Source organism: Lissotriton vulgaris, chromosome 8 (genome assembly GCF_964263255.1).
Source record: "Lissotriton vulgaris chromosome 8, aLisVul1.2, whole genome shotgun sequence".
Lineage (NCBI taxonomy): Eukaryota > Metazoa > Chordata > Amphibia > Caudata > Salamandridae > Lissotriton > Lissotriton vulgaris.
Window position 1 is genome coordinate 1,506,907,221 of NC_141696.1, and position 18,467 is coordinate 1,506,925,687.

Consider the following 18,467-nt stretch of genomic DNA (forward strand, 5'->3'; position numbering starts at 1 on the left):
TGGCCCGACGAGAAATATGCAAGCGGTGGAAAGAGGCTTCTCCCCCGACTTTCTACGACTGGTGCTCCTCAATGTTGCAAACATCAAAGATGGACATGTCCAGGTCTGGAATAACAAATAAAAGAGCATTTTGGCAGATATTAGTCCTATGAGTTTGAGCTGGGTTTTTTTTTTGTTTTTTTTTTTGTTTTTTTTTTTCCCCCAGTTCCAATGATTACGAAGCCATGATACACTTCTTCTGCTAACACATCTTCGCTCTTTATTTAGCGATCAGGTGGCAAAAGCAATGGTGGTAACTGGCTATTGGTAAATATCTGTCTAACGCAAACATAATGGGGTTTTAAGGTGAATAGTTCAAATGACATTGCTGAGGGGTGCAGACGGAATTGCACATCGAACATGGCCCCTTCCAGCCTTTGGCTGAGGCAGCGTGTCAGTCATACTATGAGCCAGATTACCCTGTCCGAATATCTTGACAGATTAGTACCATGGTGGAGATGAGGAACAAAAAAAAAAAAAAAAAAATAAGAGTTTCAGAGTTGGATGGAGTTGAGATGGCAGGGTGTTTTCTATTGAAACTGAGCTTCTGCACCTCTATTCCTCTCATTATATGACTGCCTTGTTTTTAGATGCAGTAATTTGGGGGAACCAAGTTGAAAATGGCAACTCCAGTATCAATTGTCGGCTACGATTCGACTGGGCAATACCATCTTGTAATTCCTGTTGGTGTTTAGCAGCAGAGCATCCATTTAGGAGACCTGTTTTAGAGTGGTATTGTGGCACGGGAATTCTATCATAAGTTTCAGGCGATGGTCTCTACGGTGTTTTTGAATGGGCAAAGGTTGGTCTGCCCAAGCAGACTTTACTAAACCTTAACCTCATCGCTGCGGCGGTAACATCCGCACACGCCCCCCGTGGCTGATGACGAGCTGAGCTCGTCATCAGAATCGAAGGGGTTAAATATCATTTGAAGTTTGTCGCCAACAGATTTTTGCTTGTATTACCAAACAGTGCAACACAAAATTTTTACCCACTTGTTAAAATTTGCTACCAATAAAATGTGGATTCACATAGAGCATGCAGTGATGGGGATGGGAGTTATTAGGCATGGGTCGGCTTCCTGAGGCAGAGATACAACTGTCTTTTTACATCAGCAGCAGATAAAGAAGTTTTAACTGGTACTTAGCAACAATCACACATAGCTGACATCTTTTCTCTCGCACTACACCATGCTTTAGAAATTAATTTAGCCCAGCTACTCCTCTGAGACCCCTCATGTTTTCAGATGGTAGGATGACATTGATTGGCCATTGCAAGAAGGACATTAGGTTGGAAGTAGGGGAAATCTACATTCTGTTCAGATTGGGCAATGGGTTATTCTCACACCAGTGATATGTGCTGCTTTAAAGGCGTCTATTCAATTGCAACAGAATCGGGCCCAAGCTCCAGGATCTAAAGGTACCATTTCCATTGGACACTTACCATTAGGCATTCGTAACTGTTGCGTAGTAATGGAGCCAGAAGGGCTCTATGAGATGTAGGATCGAAAAGCATGAGATATACACAAAATACTGAAAGGTGTTTTACGACTGTTCAATGCAGTATGGTTGGGGTACAATGGCAAACTGCTCCTCCAATGCCAGCCGTTGGAGTGGATGTGGAACGCCCCGAAATATGATGCATATTTGGTGGAAATATCTTCAGCTGGTTATCTTTTGATAATAGATCCTTACCGGCATAACATCATTTGGGACACCTGATCCAAGACACCTTTAATGTAGCCCTACTGAGGCTCAGGTTCCCATGTATAGAGATGATATGTAAATGTGATAGGATTCCAAGCTAGCAGAGTCTTCAGCTAGTAATAGTCTTCATTTAAAAGTTGCTTCAATATTTAACCAGTTGGCCATGGATAGATTCTTTTATTTGAATGGGAAAAGTTCCAAATTTGATATGATCTATAAATCTGCCCTTGGTTCTTCTGATAATTATTTTAGCGCTATCAAGTTTAGTAGGGCTCCAAGCATTTGCATATTATTTATTTTTATTTATTTAATGGATGATCCTGAAATTTGTTATATAAATACTAAGATTGCCCCTATGCTTACTGTAGATGTTATGAAACCTTAGAGGTGTTATTGTTACTGCTTCAGTTGATGTGTAGAGGTGATCTCTCATCTATGGTAAATCTGTGACCATGGTTGTTGGGGGAGGTGGAGTTATGAGGATGGATTTCTTGGCTGTTGCTCATCTTCGCAGGCCTTGTGAAATCCATTACTTGGAAATAATTTTCTCTGTGTGTTACCTCTATGTTAAAAACTTTAAAACAAATTACTTGGGGTGGGAGTGTCCAGTGACTGTGTGTGTTTGTGGTTTCCCCTCGTGGACTCCTACTGCAGCCACATTATGCGCACAATTTACCACTGAAGTCGAGCAGTTTTACTGAATTTGAATCACGCAGTCCCAAAATATGGCTTTGAGCTGAGATCATTAATAAAGTAAGCCAAGTGGGAGCCTACTGTAATCCCCTGGATGGGCCTATGGCACGGCACAGGTAACACAGCTTCCTGTCTGTGTCTAGTGAAGATGAGAGAATTTGCACTGTTGATGCCCAAAAGTCACCTTGTATATAATAGTTTATTTTCTTGTACCAGAAGTATGCGTCCATGCAATCCATCTGGGATGCCTGTTCCGAGATCAGTTTCCTGAAATTCCACTTCCTATGCAGGGGTGGAGAGGAGTGTTCCGCCTAGCCAAGGCTGACATAAGACCGTGTGGTAGTCTGGAAAGATAGGCGTTAGGCTTCATTGGGTTTAGCTGGTGATCTAAGACTGATGTATATTGAGTAGCAACATTTTCTCTACAAACTACCACATAATGTTAGGAAATTTTATTCGACGAATGAGGTTGGCCCCGATTGTTAGCACACTGTGGGAAATATTTGAAGTATGTAAAAACGGATTGTGAATTACACAAATATATTTTGTGGCCAGTTTAACGGGAGCTGGTACAGCAGAACAATGTCTGGAAACTTTGTCGCTGAATAAAGGAATTTTGTGACAAATGTGGGCACACAAAATGAGATATAATTTATGCCACAAAATGCACTGGTCAGGAAATGTGCATGGTTGAATGACCCTGAGTGTCACTGGCATGGCTGAAGATCGTAATAAAATAACTATTAAGGTTTGGTTTTTCAGTTCCTTTCAGGATTGCTATTAGTTAGCAACACTACATACAGGTTTGGGCTAGATGTGTTGTTGAGTTACAAACCTAATTGGAGTGTTTATAGAGACGGCTTGGTGGGAAAGGAGCTGGTTGCAGCTAAGGAAATCATACATGTAATCAATGATGTGGGAAGTTAGAAAGCCACATACGCATGTGTTTTGTGAATGTATTAGGTGGGAACGGTTCTGCTTTGTGTACAAAAGAATACCAAGGTGATGGATTTAACTACACAGCTCTATGATTATTATACCAAACCATTTTCTAAGTTACTGAAGATATTTAAATGAATATCAAATGTAGAGATCTTAGGTCCTAAATGGGGCGCCAAGATCATCGTTTGTTGTAACCAAACCACTGTGGCCACTGGTTTATCTGGTTCTTTAAAAATGGCCAAAGAGATGTCACAGTGGGTGATACCAAGTCTGAGAGGTCTGGTGCATCCGGATCTTATTGAGTTTCACAAGCCTGAGTCTGTCAAAGGTTCATAATCAGGGTAGAGTGAGGAAAACCAATGCCATTGTACTAACGTGTTATTTCCCCCTGTGGTATGTTGAATAATGTGTCGGATTCCTCATTCACGCAACCTTTGCCCGGCCTGCACCCTGCCTGGGTCTCTGTGTCGCAGGAGGTAAGAGCTGGTTAGAAAAGATGGGTATTTCAGTCAAGCTCGATCTGTTTCATATTTGACTGTGACCTTTGGTTGTACCGTTTCGCAGGAACAGACTCTACATCACCTTTGCGTATGGGCTAGCTGGACATGCTGCATTGTTTCTGGGCCTCAACGGCTGGACCTATTCTTTCTCTATTACTGGACTTTCCTATGCTATTGTTAATAGGTGGCAGGATTTTGAATATGCGGCTAGATGACTCTGTTATCTCAACCAAGCAATAGAGTCCCCTCTCTTCTGCAATAGGTTGCCATTGACTGACATGTGTCACTTGAGGCTTTTGCTTAATGGTTTGTGCAGGGGTCTATATTAACTTCATTCAGAGGCAGGTCTGCCAGGATGCTGGTAACATTTCAGTGCAGCCAAATGAAGACTTTTATTCACTGACAAACTGTTTAGCTGCAGTTGCCACTTCAATGAAGACAGACACACTAACGCTTCTCCAGGTGAAATTATTGATTATGCGGTCAGAGAGCTGCTTGAGGTTTGGTCAGAGGAGATGACCAAAGGCTCCAAAGTAATAATTTGCCCAAAATCAGTGTACATGCGATTTCATTGTTGTCTTTAACATGCACAGTAAAGTAGCCACCGCGGTTAGAACTTGATTATCTTTGTGGCTTCAAGAAGAGGTTCAACTAGTGCAACACACAAACTCAAACTATAATTCCTTTGCGTGCAATTTCACATTTAGTTTCTTCATTTTTGAAAAACTATTATGTTGATTCTCCCAAATCCCATCATGACATGAGACCCTTGTAAGATTTGGATTTAGGTATTTGCCATGTAGATTGCTTCACCAGTGGACCTGCACTTCCTGCCTGAGCTCCTTGAAGGGTGTTTGAACAGAACTAAGATATTAAACCATGCTATGGGAAGGACTGCCTCCTTACCCGTACCGTGCTGGTACAGGTACTCCAATGCAGCCTCAGTTAGGGAATTCACCCCACTAAACAGCTGATATTCAAGGAGTCTTCTGCTCTTTAGTCTCTCGTCAAGTAACTTTATGCTCCAAGTTCTGTCCTCTTTTTATTGTTAATATAAAGTATGTTTTTGTGCCTTTCACATGGGAGTTATTAAAATGATGACAAGTGAACTCCTAATGAAACCTCAAAATCTTAATCATCACATGAATTGTTACACCGCTGTGCACTGCAGCGAAAAGGTTTGATTTGCCCCGTATCACGTTTAAGTAGTTTAGTAAAGTTGTTTCTCAGTTTTAGCTAGAGTCGTACAAATGCTCTTGAAACCACTGGTACTAAACCTACTTCTAGTTCAGACTCTACTTCTACTGCGAACCACTATGAGTGTATTACTTGCATTTTACTACTACTACAACCAATGGTACTACCTTCCTAGTTCTAGTTGGGATTGATGAAGACAAAGGATTAGAGCAGTGCTAAACTACTGGACCAGGAGGTCTACTGGTGAGTCCCAGAGACCAGATAAAAGCAAAATGCATTTATTTGTGGTTCCAAGTAACACATGAGAGACCCAATATAGGTGACAGTGCTTTACTAGGTTTTCAGTCCCAACCATAACAAAGTTGACGCCCATTTACAGAAACAGAGTTTCAAGACACCAGTTACAAGATGGGTCATGCAAAAAAAATATGCGGATCATTTAATGGTGTATATGTGGTGAAGTGGGAAGGAGGAGAGCAGAGAACACTGAGGAGGACACAAATATACAAAACATACAGAAATAGTTGTGTACTTCAGCTTATTGAAAAGGGTGGTCCCAGCCTGACGAAGCCATTTTCAAGGTGAGAAAACACAGAAGAATGCCTGCTTTAAAGCCCTTCTGCAGAGTTTATAATGTCTTTGTTTTGCACAGAATTGGAGTTTGAAGCAATGAACGCGGAGGACGCTCGCCTTAAGAACATTCTGGAGAATCAGAAATATTCGGTGGCCGACATTGAGCGGATCAAGTATGAGCAAAATGAGCTACAGCAGACTATAAACAACCACACCAAGCAGCTGGATGACGACAGAAAGAATTTATGGAATGAGGAGCTGCGATTTGCCAAAATACGAGAAAGTGTAAGTAAAACCAGTCTCTCCGTTTAAAAGATTTGAAAAAAATAATCGCTTAATAGACCAGGCACGGGGGTGTTTTTTTATGCCTCTTTACTCAAATAACAGTTCTTGTTTCGTAAAGGAGCGCAATATTACACAACACTCAACAATGTGGCAGCTGATGGTTTTGTTATCTTAATAACACACAGGCACTGTAAATTATCTTATATTTCCCTATCCTAATACAAATACCTAGAGGCAAGATGTGCAAAAAGTCATTTACTTGGATGAGAAGGTCTCGCCCACGTCATTTGGCATGCTTCGTCATTGGCCACCTATCCCACCCTAGGTACAGGACGGACTCAACCTCATTTTATGTGGATATTCTTGCGATAAGCTCATTTCTAGATAATACAGTGATCCACTTAGAGTTAAGAATGCCTTAAGGTATACCACAGGAGTGCCCTTTATTAGGGAGTACCTTAGGTATGATTATAAAAGTAATCATACCTAAGGTACTAACTTGGGTATGATTTTTTTTTTTAAACATATTTTATTGCAGAAAAACATTACAGTACATAATCAGACTGTGCATACCCCCCAACGGAATTGTGACAAGATAGAATGCAGACCCACGAGGAGACCTAGACATGAATTACATTTTAGTACCTTGAATTTGAGGGCAGCACATCATGCATAAATCAGACATATCGCCCAGCTGTATTGTGACTGTTGGACCTGGGACCTCCGTCACATAGGGTAGCTTGGCACTAAGTAGGAAGGCCTAACTCCAGAGTACATGTGCTAAGTTTGCGTCACACCCTTCAGTAACATAACGTTCATCCACTCAAAAATAAGGACACTACACCAATGTTAGAAAAATACGGTTTGCTTTATGAAAAGATTTCTCTATATCTCCGTGGTTACTTAGCAGTCTTTAGTCACAGCACATAAATTAGCTTTACATAAAAGAAATCAGCAACTAGACAGTTTTTATAGAAGAAAAATCATCACTGGCATTTCCTGACGTTCCTTTACCCTGAAAGGAGAGTTCTTTAACAACTCCTGCATCTTAAACAAATAAGACATGCATCATAAACTTTAGAAGTTAGCAAGCATAGATATTTCCTACATCCAGATTGAGCTATTCATTCAATTCTGATAGTAGTAACCCAGCGTGAGGTAGTTCAGTCTTCACATATAAATAGGTTCAGTAAAATGCCTGCTCAGTTCTACTTATAGCACTCTTAAATAGATTCAGTGAAATGCCTACACAGTTCTACTTATAGCACTCTTAAATAGATTCAGTGAAATGCCTACACAGTTCTACTTATAGCACTGTTAAATAGATTCAGTGAAATTGCCTAGGCAAATGTCTCGATGGAGTTCACAGATCTTGATGGGGATTAAACAATGTTCACCCTTACTGCACTTTCACTTATTTGCTTAAGTACTGCCTAAAGTTTACCCCAGTCTTGCTCACAGACGACCTCAGCGATCTGCTCTTTTCTCTATTCCACGTGGGTAGCCGGTGGAGACTCAGGCTCTCCTTCACGAAGCTCAGTCAGGCACCATCGGCATCCGCTTAGACTTAGCGCTTCCTCCCCACAGTCTTACCGGGAGTTTCGCCTCAGTCCGGTCCCGCAGCTCCGCTCACCTCAGCGACGTTGTTCCGAGGAGCCCTCTGACCTGGCGCTGACAGCTCCGGCGGTTGACAGACCCGGAATCTCCCCGCACTTCCTCCTTCCGCGTTGTTGATTATTCAGCGCTCCGCCCTCACCTCAGGCGTCGAGAAGGGTGGAAACAGACGCCAGCCAACCTCCTCGGGCTCCCGCCCCCTTCTTCCGCGTCACTGGTTCGTCAATGCAGACTTCCACGAAGCCAGTCTCTTGGTTGGGTTCCTTAAGCGGCTCTCCCCGCTAGCCCTCTCGAACGGCCCGGTAAGGATGCGCCAGCCGTTTCGAGGCAAGGACAACGCGGCAGGCCCTCACACGGTAGGATTCTTCCCTTTTCCTTACGGGCGCTCAGGACTTTGGGTGGACCGTCAAAATACCGCTCCCTCTCACGCTTCAAGGCGACAGTCCAGTTTAGTTCCCGAAGGGCCGGACAGGCAGAAATTAACCGCCTACAGATGGGAGCCTCTTTGGGTGATTTCCCTAGCCAGTCAGCCGCTTATCCAGGATAGTCCAACCAAGTTACTCTCCGGGCACAAGTCAATAGTTGGAGCTAGGGATGAGGTATCGGTGCTAGGGCTTAGTCAGTAGAAAGGGGGACAAACCAGCACAGTAGAGCAGCCGGCCCGTGGGTCGATCTAACCCCTCACAGTGCGCTTTCCTCCCTTCACTACTGCTTTACTCCTCGCCAACTATCACTCAACCTCCTCTGGTCACTCTCCACTAACTCTAAAATGGCCGCCCTGGTTCTGGCCTTATATAGGTTGGATCTGGCTTTCAGAACCCTCCAGGAGGTTCAAGTACCTTCTTAATGTTATCCAATGGTCCCTTCTCTTGAAGTGTCAGTTATGACAGTTACTGACGACCATTTTGTGGGTCTAGTAAATCTAGTCAGGAAGGCACCTAGGCCTTAAAAGAAAACTATGAGGGCCAAGAGCACCTAACCTCTAGGTCAACATCTCAAAAATCCAGTGGACATAAAAAGATAAAAAGGTTTGAGGGGCGAAAAGGGGACAAAATAAATAATTAATTAGGAGGGACTACCCAAAGGCAGACAGGTCTAACAGTGACTATATATCCGTGTTCAATTAACGTATAAGGAACCTAAAAAGGGAACAAAACCCAACCCCCACCCCCTTGGCTCATCCTACTTATAAATGGACAACAAAACATGTAGCAGTGTCAACCTTATTTCTCTGTGCGCATCTGGGTTAGGCACCCAAATAAAGGAAATACATTCCTGTCCCATAAAAATCTCGTTCAAAGCGCCCATCTAATGGCGCAGGGCTCTGCACTCCAGAGGCCACAGCAATATATGAAGCTCAAGCGGGCCTTGGACTTAACAGAGAAACAGGTACCTCCACCAGAGAACTGAGTCCGGCGAGCCAATTAACCTACACCCCCCCTCATGATTGCGCTTATGACCACCTAGCTCAATGCATGGGATACCAATGAATCATACGTAGCAAGCCACATTAGGTATGATTATTTAAGGGTACAATCGTGCTAACAATCTTCTAATGTGCCAATATGTTTCTGCCCTTCTGTGTGCCATGTAAATGGTGAGGGGCATTCTTCGGGGCTACTCAGCTATCCTTATTTTTAAGTCTCTGTGGATAAATCACACCAGGTGAGACACAAAAGTCCTACTTCCACTGATTATATCCGCTTACTTAGGATAAAAAATACAACAACATTATCGTTTGTACCCATCATAATGCTGTAATGGTAGCAGTCTGACATGTAGAAATCTTGTATCAACGTGAAGAGGAAGTGACACTGCAAACACTTGTATATCAGTGGCAAGTGTGGTAAACCATGCATTCCTTCAGCTCACCCTGCCCAGCGTTGTCCGTTACTTCATGGGCTGGCGAGGAGTGCCGACCCTTGGAATAATAGATAATGGCATTAGTCTTTCAAATCATAGTATCATTATATATAAAGTATTGTCTCGCCCCAATGGGGAATTCATTTGTTACGGCTGATAAGATCTGTATCTGTCTCAAGCAGGTAACCACCCCACAAATATCCTATTAATCCCAGTTTTCTTAGACATCTAACAAGATATAAGATTATAATAAAGGTTGTTTGAAAGAATGAGCATACTTTTATTATCCTAACAGGTGATTTACCATCCATGGTCTTTGTATCTTATATATATGTTTGCTGCAGTAAATTACTCTAACATCCCAATGCTGTTTATTCTTATTCCTATGACATCCTTCCAGATTAAGGATGGAACTGGAGCAAGCCTTACTAGTCATGTGTGTACCCTCCAACCCCCTCACCCAATGGATCTGTGATGTATCTGTTCCTGCTTTTTTCTGTAAGGGGACAGATCAATATGCTCTTGTTTGTCCTGTTTGTGCATTCATTTTTGTCAATTGGCATTGCATCTCAGTTTTCACCACAACACTTGCTAGCCTCTTCTTCATGATACAGATCACCAGGTTTGATGACGGAGGGCAAAAACCGGGTTAAGAGCACGGATTAGAACTCCACAATCACTGCCTCCTGTGTTTGCCCATCTGTCCGCCATTTCATGTGCTTTCTGTGTGCTTATCTTTCAAATGATGTGCTGAAAGTTAGGATCGCACCAGCGAAAAGGTCTCAGTCCTAAGGCTTATTAAAGGCTGGTCATTTTAGCATCTTTAAAAAGCATTACATGTGCCTCAAACATTCCTCATTTGAGTTCACATGTATTTGAGCTCAAGCCTTTTCAAAGTCAAGCATGCTTAAACCTTTTCTTGGTCCTGAATCTCTCTCGTCAGTATGAAAAATCAATAGCTATTTTACATCAAACTTCAACATTTTGCTGTAGCATCCCTGTTCCTCTCGTACACACATTTCCATAACAGTGCAACAACTACAGCCACTGGTAGAATGTCAGCCATCACAGTTCTTGTGAAATACCCGAGAGGTTGCTGGTAGCCATCAGCTAACTGCCTTAGTTTGCTCAACCACCCTTTCCAAACATACATACCTCTCGCAATGGTCGACCCTCCATAGGTGTTCCCGCATTCCACTCAGTGAAACTACTTTCCCTGTGAGGTTGGTGCACTGCAATAACTCTGACTCCGCTCACACCAAGACTGTGACAACTTCCTGCCTTGGCATTTCCTTCGATGTCATTCATGAGGCCACACTCATTCGCTGCAAGTGGATTTCCTTTCCTATTTTGTAGTGCCTTGGAGCGATGCTGTTCCTTTGCTTCATTTATTAGTAATGCAAAAAGAACAATTGATGGACAGAATGCAGAACAATGGCATACATTCATCCCAGTACAAATATCTGGGCCTAAATCCATTGTTTTTTTGCTCACCAGTTTGGACCCAGCCATATGCAAATCAGTCTTGACTCTGCGTCCAATGGGAATGAACAGTCCAGCCCAAACTGCCAGGCAAGGTTCTCCCTGGACCGGAAAAAAGCATCTTAGGACCGGTTTCGGATTTTCAGCCAGGATAGCTTTCCAATGGCACGGAGAGCACGGGACCCACGTCTAGGCATACCCGTCCACTCGAGGTGACAAATGCAAAAAGAACAATTGATGGACAGAATGCAGAACAATGTCATTCATTCACCCCAGTACAGAGATCTGGGCCTAAATCCATATTTTTTTTGCTCGCCATTCCAGTTTGGACCCAGCCATATACAAATCAGTCTTGACCCTGCGCCCAATGGGAACAGTCCTGCCTGAACGGCCAAGCCAGGTCCTCCCTGGCTTGGCAGGTCGGGCTGGACTGTTCCCTCAAGGAACAGGGTCATGACTGATTTGCTTATGGCTGGGCCCAAACTGGGGTGGTGTGGTGAGCAAAAGAATGATGGATTAAACCCAGATCCTTGTGACTGGGGGTGAATGTATGTCGCCCTAGGTGGGAAGGGAATGCCCAGACGTGGGTCCCGTGCTACATACACTACTGGATTCAAGCTAGCCTGGCTGATGAAGGGTGATGCCCTGAAACCGGTCCCAGGATGCTTGTATCCGGTCCAGTGAGGGCCTGGCTTGGCAGGTCGGGCTGGACTGTTCCCTCAAGGAACAGGGTCATGACTGATTTGCATATGGCTGGGCCCAAACTGGGGTGGTGTGGTGAGCAAAAGAATGATGGATTAAACCCAGATACTTGTGACTGGGGGTGAATGTTTGCATTGTCCAGCATTCCGTCCATCAATTGCTTCTTTTGCATATGTTGCCCTAGGTGGGAAGGGAATGCCCAGACGTGGGTCCCGTGCTACCTACACTACTGGATTCAAGCTAGCCTGGCTGATGAAGGGTGATGCCCTGAAACCGGTCCCAGGATGCTTGTTTCCGGTCCAGTGAGGGCCTGGCTTGGCAGGTCGGGCTGGACTGTTCCCTCAAGGAACAGGGTCATGACTGATTTGCATATGGCTGGGCCCAAACTGGGGTGGTGTGGTGAGCAAAAGTATGATGGATTAAACCCAGATCCTTGTGACTGGGGGTGAATGTTTGCATTGTCCAGCATTCCGTCCATCAATTGTTTCTTTTGCATATGTCGCCCTAGGTGGGAAGGGAATGCCCAGACGTGGGTCCCGTGCTACCTACACTACTGGATTCAAGCTAGCCTGGCTGATAAAGGGTGATGCCCTGAAACCGGTCCCAGGATGCTTGTTTCCGGTTCAGTGAGGGCCTGGCTTGGCAGTTCGGGCTGGACTGTTCCCACAAGAAACAGGATCAAAACTGAATTGCATATGGCTGGGTCCAAACTGGGGTGGTGTGGTGAGCAAAAAAATGATGGATTAAACCCAGATCCTTGTGACTGGGGGTGAATGTTTGCATTATCCAGCATTCTGTCCATCAATTGGTTCTTTTTCATGTATTAGTAAGGCTGCTGAAAGTCTTCAAACTGAGGCCATCTCCATTGAAGTGACTACTAATAGGCATGGAGGTTCTGGAGCCTTGGAGTGCATGGTCTGACGTATTGCTGTCCCTTGATGATGTCCTTACCAAGCCCCTTTGATGATAGGAGAGAAGCCTTCACTGGTTGGATACTTATAGCTTCTTGAAGAAGCCTTTCCATTACATCAAAATAAGTTGGGAAGTGGGCTTAATTAAACACTGAGCGGGCTGATGAGAACTTGTGTTGGAGATTGCTAACAATGTCATTATAACCGAAGCACGTCTAGTGAAGTAGGAGGAGGAAGACACTTGGCTGATGCGGTCATCTGACTGATAATACCCACCCATGAGTGGAGATGCATCTCGAAAATGTGGGCAAAGTACTTTCCAGTTGCTAACATGTCATACATACCTCTGTTCCACTTGCAACATCCATAAAGGTGCCCACTTTTGCTTCTGAGAATTCCCCCTTAAAAGGTAACCTGGGCTGCTTTCAGGTTTGAATGGGACACGTCTCCATTACGTGTTTCCTCCAGTTTCCATTATGGCAAAGATGGTCAGAAAGAACATAGTGCTCAGGATGGGTCACTGTCCGGAACATGCGGTCATCCCAGTGATCATGTTTACATCTGACACTCATTAAAATAATGTCTTTAAAAGCCCAGGAAAGTAAAAGGCGATTGTGCATCTCCTTAATTGTCATCACATGGCATAGAAACTCGTGAAACTGCTTTCTGAACACTAGTTATGACCATGAGGTCCAGCGTGCCAACCGGTCTGGATTACCCATAGTAACAGATGTCTAAAAGAGCCTCAAACAGGTTTATCTCTTCAAAGGACACTACCATCCTGCATTATAGGAGTCTACCTCTCCACAAATAATCTTAGCTTGTAAACCATCATGAATCGTATTCCATGGCCCATGCTTAATGTTTAGCGCTTCAGGAGTCTTCAGTTTTATTTGGCTTCTACAAGAAAGGTCAAGGCAGTTCTTTGTGGCCCATGATCGGTCCTAAATGCATACATTTAAAAAGAAGTTCGTTACAATCATGGCCAAATCAAAAAAAGAGAAAGCCTCTCTAAAATTTTACAAATATTACTAAACTCATACCTCTTTCAGAAGTAACAATCTTTAAACCAGTAGTCCACCCCTGGCAATGCAGCTACATAGTGGCCTATTTCATTTCCCCCACGTGGTCAACAGTTAAGATAGTGTTGGAGGGTGGGATATTGTGGACTTACTGGATTGACGCTCTTAAGAAACTAACCGTATACACTCTTGGCCCCACCTGCTTGTGGCCAGAGACAATATTGATGACCATCGACTCACCTGCTACATCCACGGAAGCATGCTCAATGTGGTTAGTACCAATTGTCTATCTCGGAGGAGCATAATCCAATATTGATCAGTCAATCAGGGTTAATAGTGCGCACTACTCGCCCATTAGAGTCTCAAGTAAAAACCTAAGTCCATGTTGTTGGGGGTACCACATGAAAAGATATGAGGGACAACACCACAGGCATTAGTGTGGTCTGCACAAAAGAACAAGCTCTTGCACAACTTTGGCAGAGTTGGTCTTTGACTTCAGGCTCTTGAGCAAAATGCGCTCATGTTGAAGCACTGCCAGGAAAATGTCCTCTATATTCCATCTGATTTGTAGTGGCTACTTCCCAATGTGATCACAAGTGCTAGAGTTTTCATGTGATTTTCTAAGTAGACATCACCTCAGGTGCCACGAGTGGATATCCATCCGGCTGGTCAATTCCGATCTCTCTGGTACCAGTGAATTTCACTTGCGGACCAGAAAAGGAGGAGCCACAGCTCAGCTGAGGCGGAAAAGACTTTCAGCCCAAAGACTGATGACACATTTCTAGCCCATCTTTGAAACAAGTGTTTTCCATTGCAGATGGCACTTGATTGGCTTCAGGACAGTTCAAACCACCAATGTAGAGTTAAGCTAGAAATGTCATGAATGGGAGCATGATGGACCATGGCTAGAGAATGACCCAGAGGAATGAAATGGAAGAAAACAAATGTGAAATGTGTTTTACTGACTTTTTTAGTTTGATTTAAAAGTTGTTCTTAGCTTTAACTGAATTTCTTGGGGAATTCAACGCATTATAACAATTTCTTTCCTCTGCAGGTCGAAGCCCAACTAATAGAATATCATAAAGTGGCTCGCAAGCTAAAATTAATCCCTTCATCAGCAGAAAATGCAAGTGGTCACAATTTTCAGATTGAGTTTAATCCAAACAGTGACGCAACTTGTCTCACTCAGTACCGAACTAGTATCATTGTAAGTATTATCAAGAGTTTGTCTAATTTGCATGTTAAGCATCTGAGTGTGAAATGAAAAATATGAAATGTTCACAATTAAAATCTCTGATGGTATTTGGTGATCCATAATAATATAACGTTTTGTTCCTGGCAGTTGCATCTTGCACTAGGACTTTCCAGAGCACAAAGTATCTCGAGCAGCTGTAAAGAATCAGACACTGTACTTCTACACCTATAATAATTTAAAGTTACCTAATAAAGTGTCCTCTTTGTAGTACTGGAGGGTGTTTATGATAGGAAGTTTCCCTTGATTTGCCTGCCAATTCCTTCTTTTGCAGGTTGTGTTTCTGTGTCTGGCTGCAAGAAAATGCAATATTTTATTTATTCAATTTGTAATGCGCAGCAGCTACCCAAAAAGGGTTTCCCGGCGCAACGCAGATCGGAGACCAAATGGTAGTGGCTGGCAGAACTATTTATTGAAAAGCCATGTCTTCAGGGATTTGCGGAAGTGGATGTAATCCGTGTCGTTACGCAGAGCTGTGGGCATGGTGTTCCATAGTGAGGGGCCTAAATAGGCTGTTTCCTCCCAGGCATGCAGCAGTGGTTTGTTTCCTTATTTAAATGATGACGGGTACCTTCAGTAAATCCCCTCCTGTCTGTCCTGTGATAGCTGAATAGTCTCAAGCTTCCGTTTGCAACCGTTTAAAGAACCTGTCTGATCCCCAAAGATCGTTTGATAAAGAGTAACTGGTGCCAATGAAGGTTGGAGTAGCGCAGAGCTAGAAACAATTGTTATTCCTCCTCCTAATCATCTTCCTCCTATCACTACATCCTGCAACTCTTCTTATGACTTATGACTTAATTGTTTGTAATGATATTTAAAGTTGAATTGGACATTGGACATTGTCAACATGCACAACCTATTGGTATGATGTATCAGGAAATTGTTCTAATCACTCTGCTGCACCAGCCGCCCATTGGTTATTTACCTTTCCTCCTCTTTGGACTTCATCACCAAGTTCTGACATGTCTTGGTGATGGGAAAAGGGTATGTTTGCTTTCTGAAGTTATTGAAGTTATGGAATGGTAACATCAGAATCTGATCTTTCCTTTTTAAAATGCACACATTTCAATCAATCAGAATGTGTTTTTAATCCAATTAGTGGTGTTGTTGCGTCACCCCCTACGTTTGGCTGAACTTTGTTTAGCCCAAGTACCAACATCTGACCATATACCCTCTATGATTTGGCTACAAAGTTTAGCCCTATTGCCCCATACCCAGTCCCCTCCAGTGTCTTACATGATGCCCATCTTGAAGCCCAGTCGTATCAAAGCTTATTTGACTAATTGGAAATCCATCAGCCCTGCCCATAAAGATCCAAGAAGGTAGATACTTTATACCTGTAAATTAACTAGTTTGTCTTAGCTTTAGGACGGCTGTCTGGCTTCTTGTCACAGCCTTTAACGGTGTGTTCATTGGATAGTGTTTCAGACCTAGCTTCCCTTCATGACCATTTTGTAGCTCCATACTTGGCTTCATTCTCCAGTAACAGAGGACATTTCTAGGTCTTGGAAAGATCCAATAGTTCTCTTTTTATTATGCTCCTTAGGTTGCTAAATAGATTTCATTTCTGTCAGGTAATGCTCTTCTGGTCTGTCTCCCACATTTACTTCCTCAACGTAAGATCACCTCTCACTCCACTCTCTTAAAACACATTCATGGTGCATGACATGCCCAAGATGCTTGTGAGCCTGAGCTCACCGCTGGCGTTGGTACTGTCTTTTGGTTATATTAGTACAGCTGTACTTCTGGGATCTTCCAAATACTGTGACGCACTCAAACATCCTGCATCCGACCCGAAAGCCCAAACCTCTCTCGTCCCGTCACCAACATTGCTTAGTGGCTCAGTGCAGTCAACATGGGAGAAAGCAGCACAGGTGATGGCATTCTTGGCGTGTAGTGATTCCTTAAGAAGGATCAGATGAGGCAGATCTAGGGATCAACAGTTTCACTGTGTCATTGGCCAAAGTTCTCTGTGAGGGCACTCAACCACTGGCCTAACTGTATGTGATGGTCATAACACTAGGTGTAAATAATCATCCTTTTCTGCCTAGATAAAACGAAGCGATACCAAAGGGGATGATGGACGGAGCGTTTGAGCAAATCAAAAACTCACCCCCAGTCAACTGATCTGGGTTTAATCCATCATCATTCTTTAGCCCACTCAGCCACCCCAGTTCAGACATGGCCATATGCAAATCAGTCTGACCTGTGCCTCATGGGAACAGTCCAGCCCGAACTGCCGAGCCATGTCTTCCCTGGACCGGAAACAAGCATCCTAGGACTGGTATCGGGTTCATAACCCTCATCAGCCAGGCTAAAACATCGGTTCATGGGCTTCGTAAAAATAAACTAATATGAGAATATGGCCTTGAAACACTTGAGCTAGGTGAGTTATCGGATAGGTTTCAAGGCGTGTGTGTTGTGTGATGTAGCAGTAGCATTTGTTAGTTCTTTATACAAATGTTTTGGTATAGCAGTGAGGTTCAAAACTATTACTGTGACAGCAGGGCTTGATTTAAAGTGTGCTACTGGTGGCAGGGAGAATGATGTCACTTTGATGCTCTAATCAATGAATGGATCTCATGGGCTACTCCAAAATGTGAATGGCACTGCAACAAATGAATGGGTGATGGCTGCCCATTCCCCAGCTCTATTATTTATTCGTATGCATATGAGCTCTGGGAGACAGCTAAACATCGGTATATGCCACACCTAAAAATGCATTCCTGAAGGTGGCATTTTATCGAATGAATGTGTTTGGTGACCTGAGAGCTATCAGATCAAGTAAGGTATGGCCGTGTCGTAGCACCGGAGATACTGTGATTTGACCAGGCTGGAGCAGAACTAAACACCATAACTGTTTGGCCAATATGGTGTGATTGGCCTAACCCTTCAAACGACTTGCTCACTCCTGTGGCTGATTCTAGTGTTAATCCAGTCGATCACCTGGGAGTCTGGTTTCTCCTCGTGCATCCCACCTCTCTGAAACTAACATGCAGTCTCTATAGTTCTGTTCTGGAAATACAGCACGTCCGGAACCTCAGGGCGTTCTAGCAGTTTCCTGGTTCTATTCCATGTTTTTGATTGTTGGCAACTAGATAGACTTATTCTTTCCTGCTTTTAGTCAAGAGACTTATTCTTTACTTACAATTCCCAAGATATAAAACTCCTGTGGTCCAGCACAACATTTCAGTATACAAAGTTATATGGTTTTCCACATTTTTAGTTCCTATCTAACATGATGCGCAGACTCCGCAGGTTTATTTCAAAAGAATGTCTTTATTCATTACATTCATCTTCCTAGTTTTGTTTTGTATCTTCTTTAGTGCAACTCAAAATGTAGTCTTAGTGCAATTCAAATGTAGCCAAAATTAAATACCCACCGTAAAATCTTAGTGGTGCCATTAAAAGTTTCTCCAGTTGGTGGCTTGGGTAGTGCATTTGTTGTATTAGGTTCTGCCAGGCACCTGAGCTTCACAACTACTGTGTTTACTAAAGTGATGACTGTGGTAGAGCGCAACTAAAATGTACTGGAATCTAAAAGACACCTCCATAATGTCTGTTCGGAATGTACAGACCATCTGAAAATGCAGCAGCCTCTGTTTGACATGAGTGTTGAATAAGTTATTTCAATAATCTCATCTCTCAGATATCAGTTCACCTTCCTCTCATTGGTACATCAATGG

General features: G+C 43.3%; 1 protein-coding gene across 3 annotated transcripts in view; it reads left to right on the plus strand.

The window, feature by feature from the left end:
- The window catches only part of NDC80 (NDC80 kinetochore complex component), a 288,742-nt gene that overhangs the window by 242,641 nt on the left and 27,634 nt on the right, over positions 1-18,467 (plus strand). For all 3 annotated transcript variants that reach the window (XM_086935612.1, XM_086935611.1, XM_086935613.1), the window contains exons 11-12: positions 5,730-5,935; positions 14,584-14,736. In XM_086935612.1, coding sequence (XP_086791738.1) covers positions 5,730-5,935; positions 14,584-14,736 — 359 coding nt within the window. The remainder of the gene's footprint in view (positions 1-5,729; positions 5,936-14,583; positions 14,737-18,467) is intronic.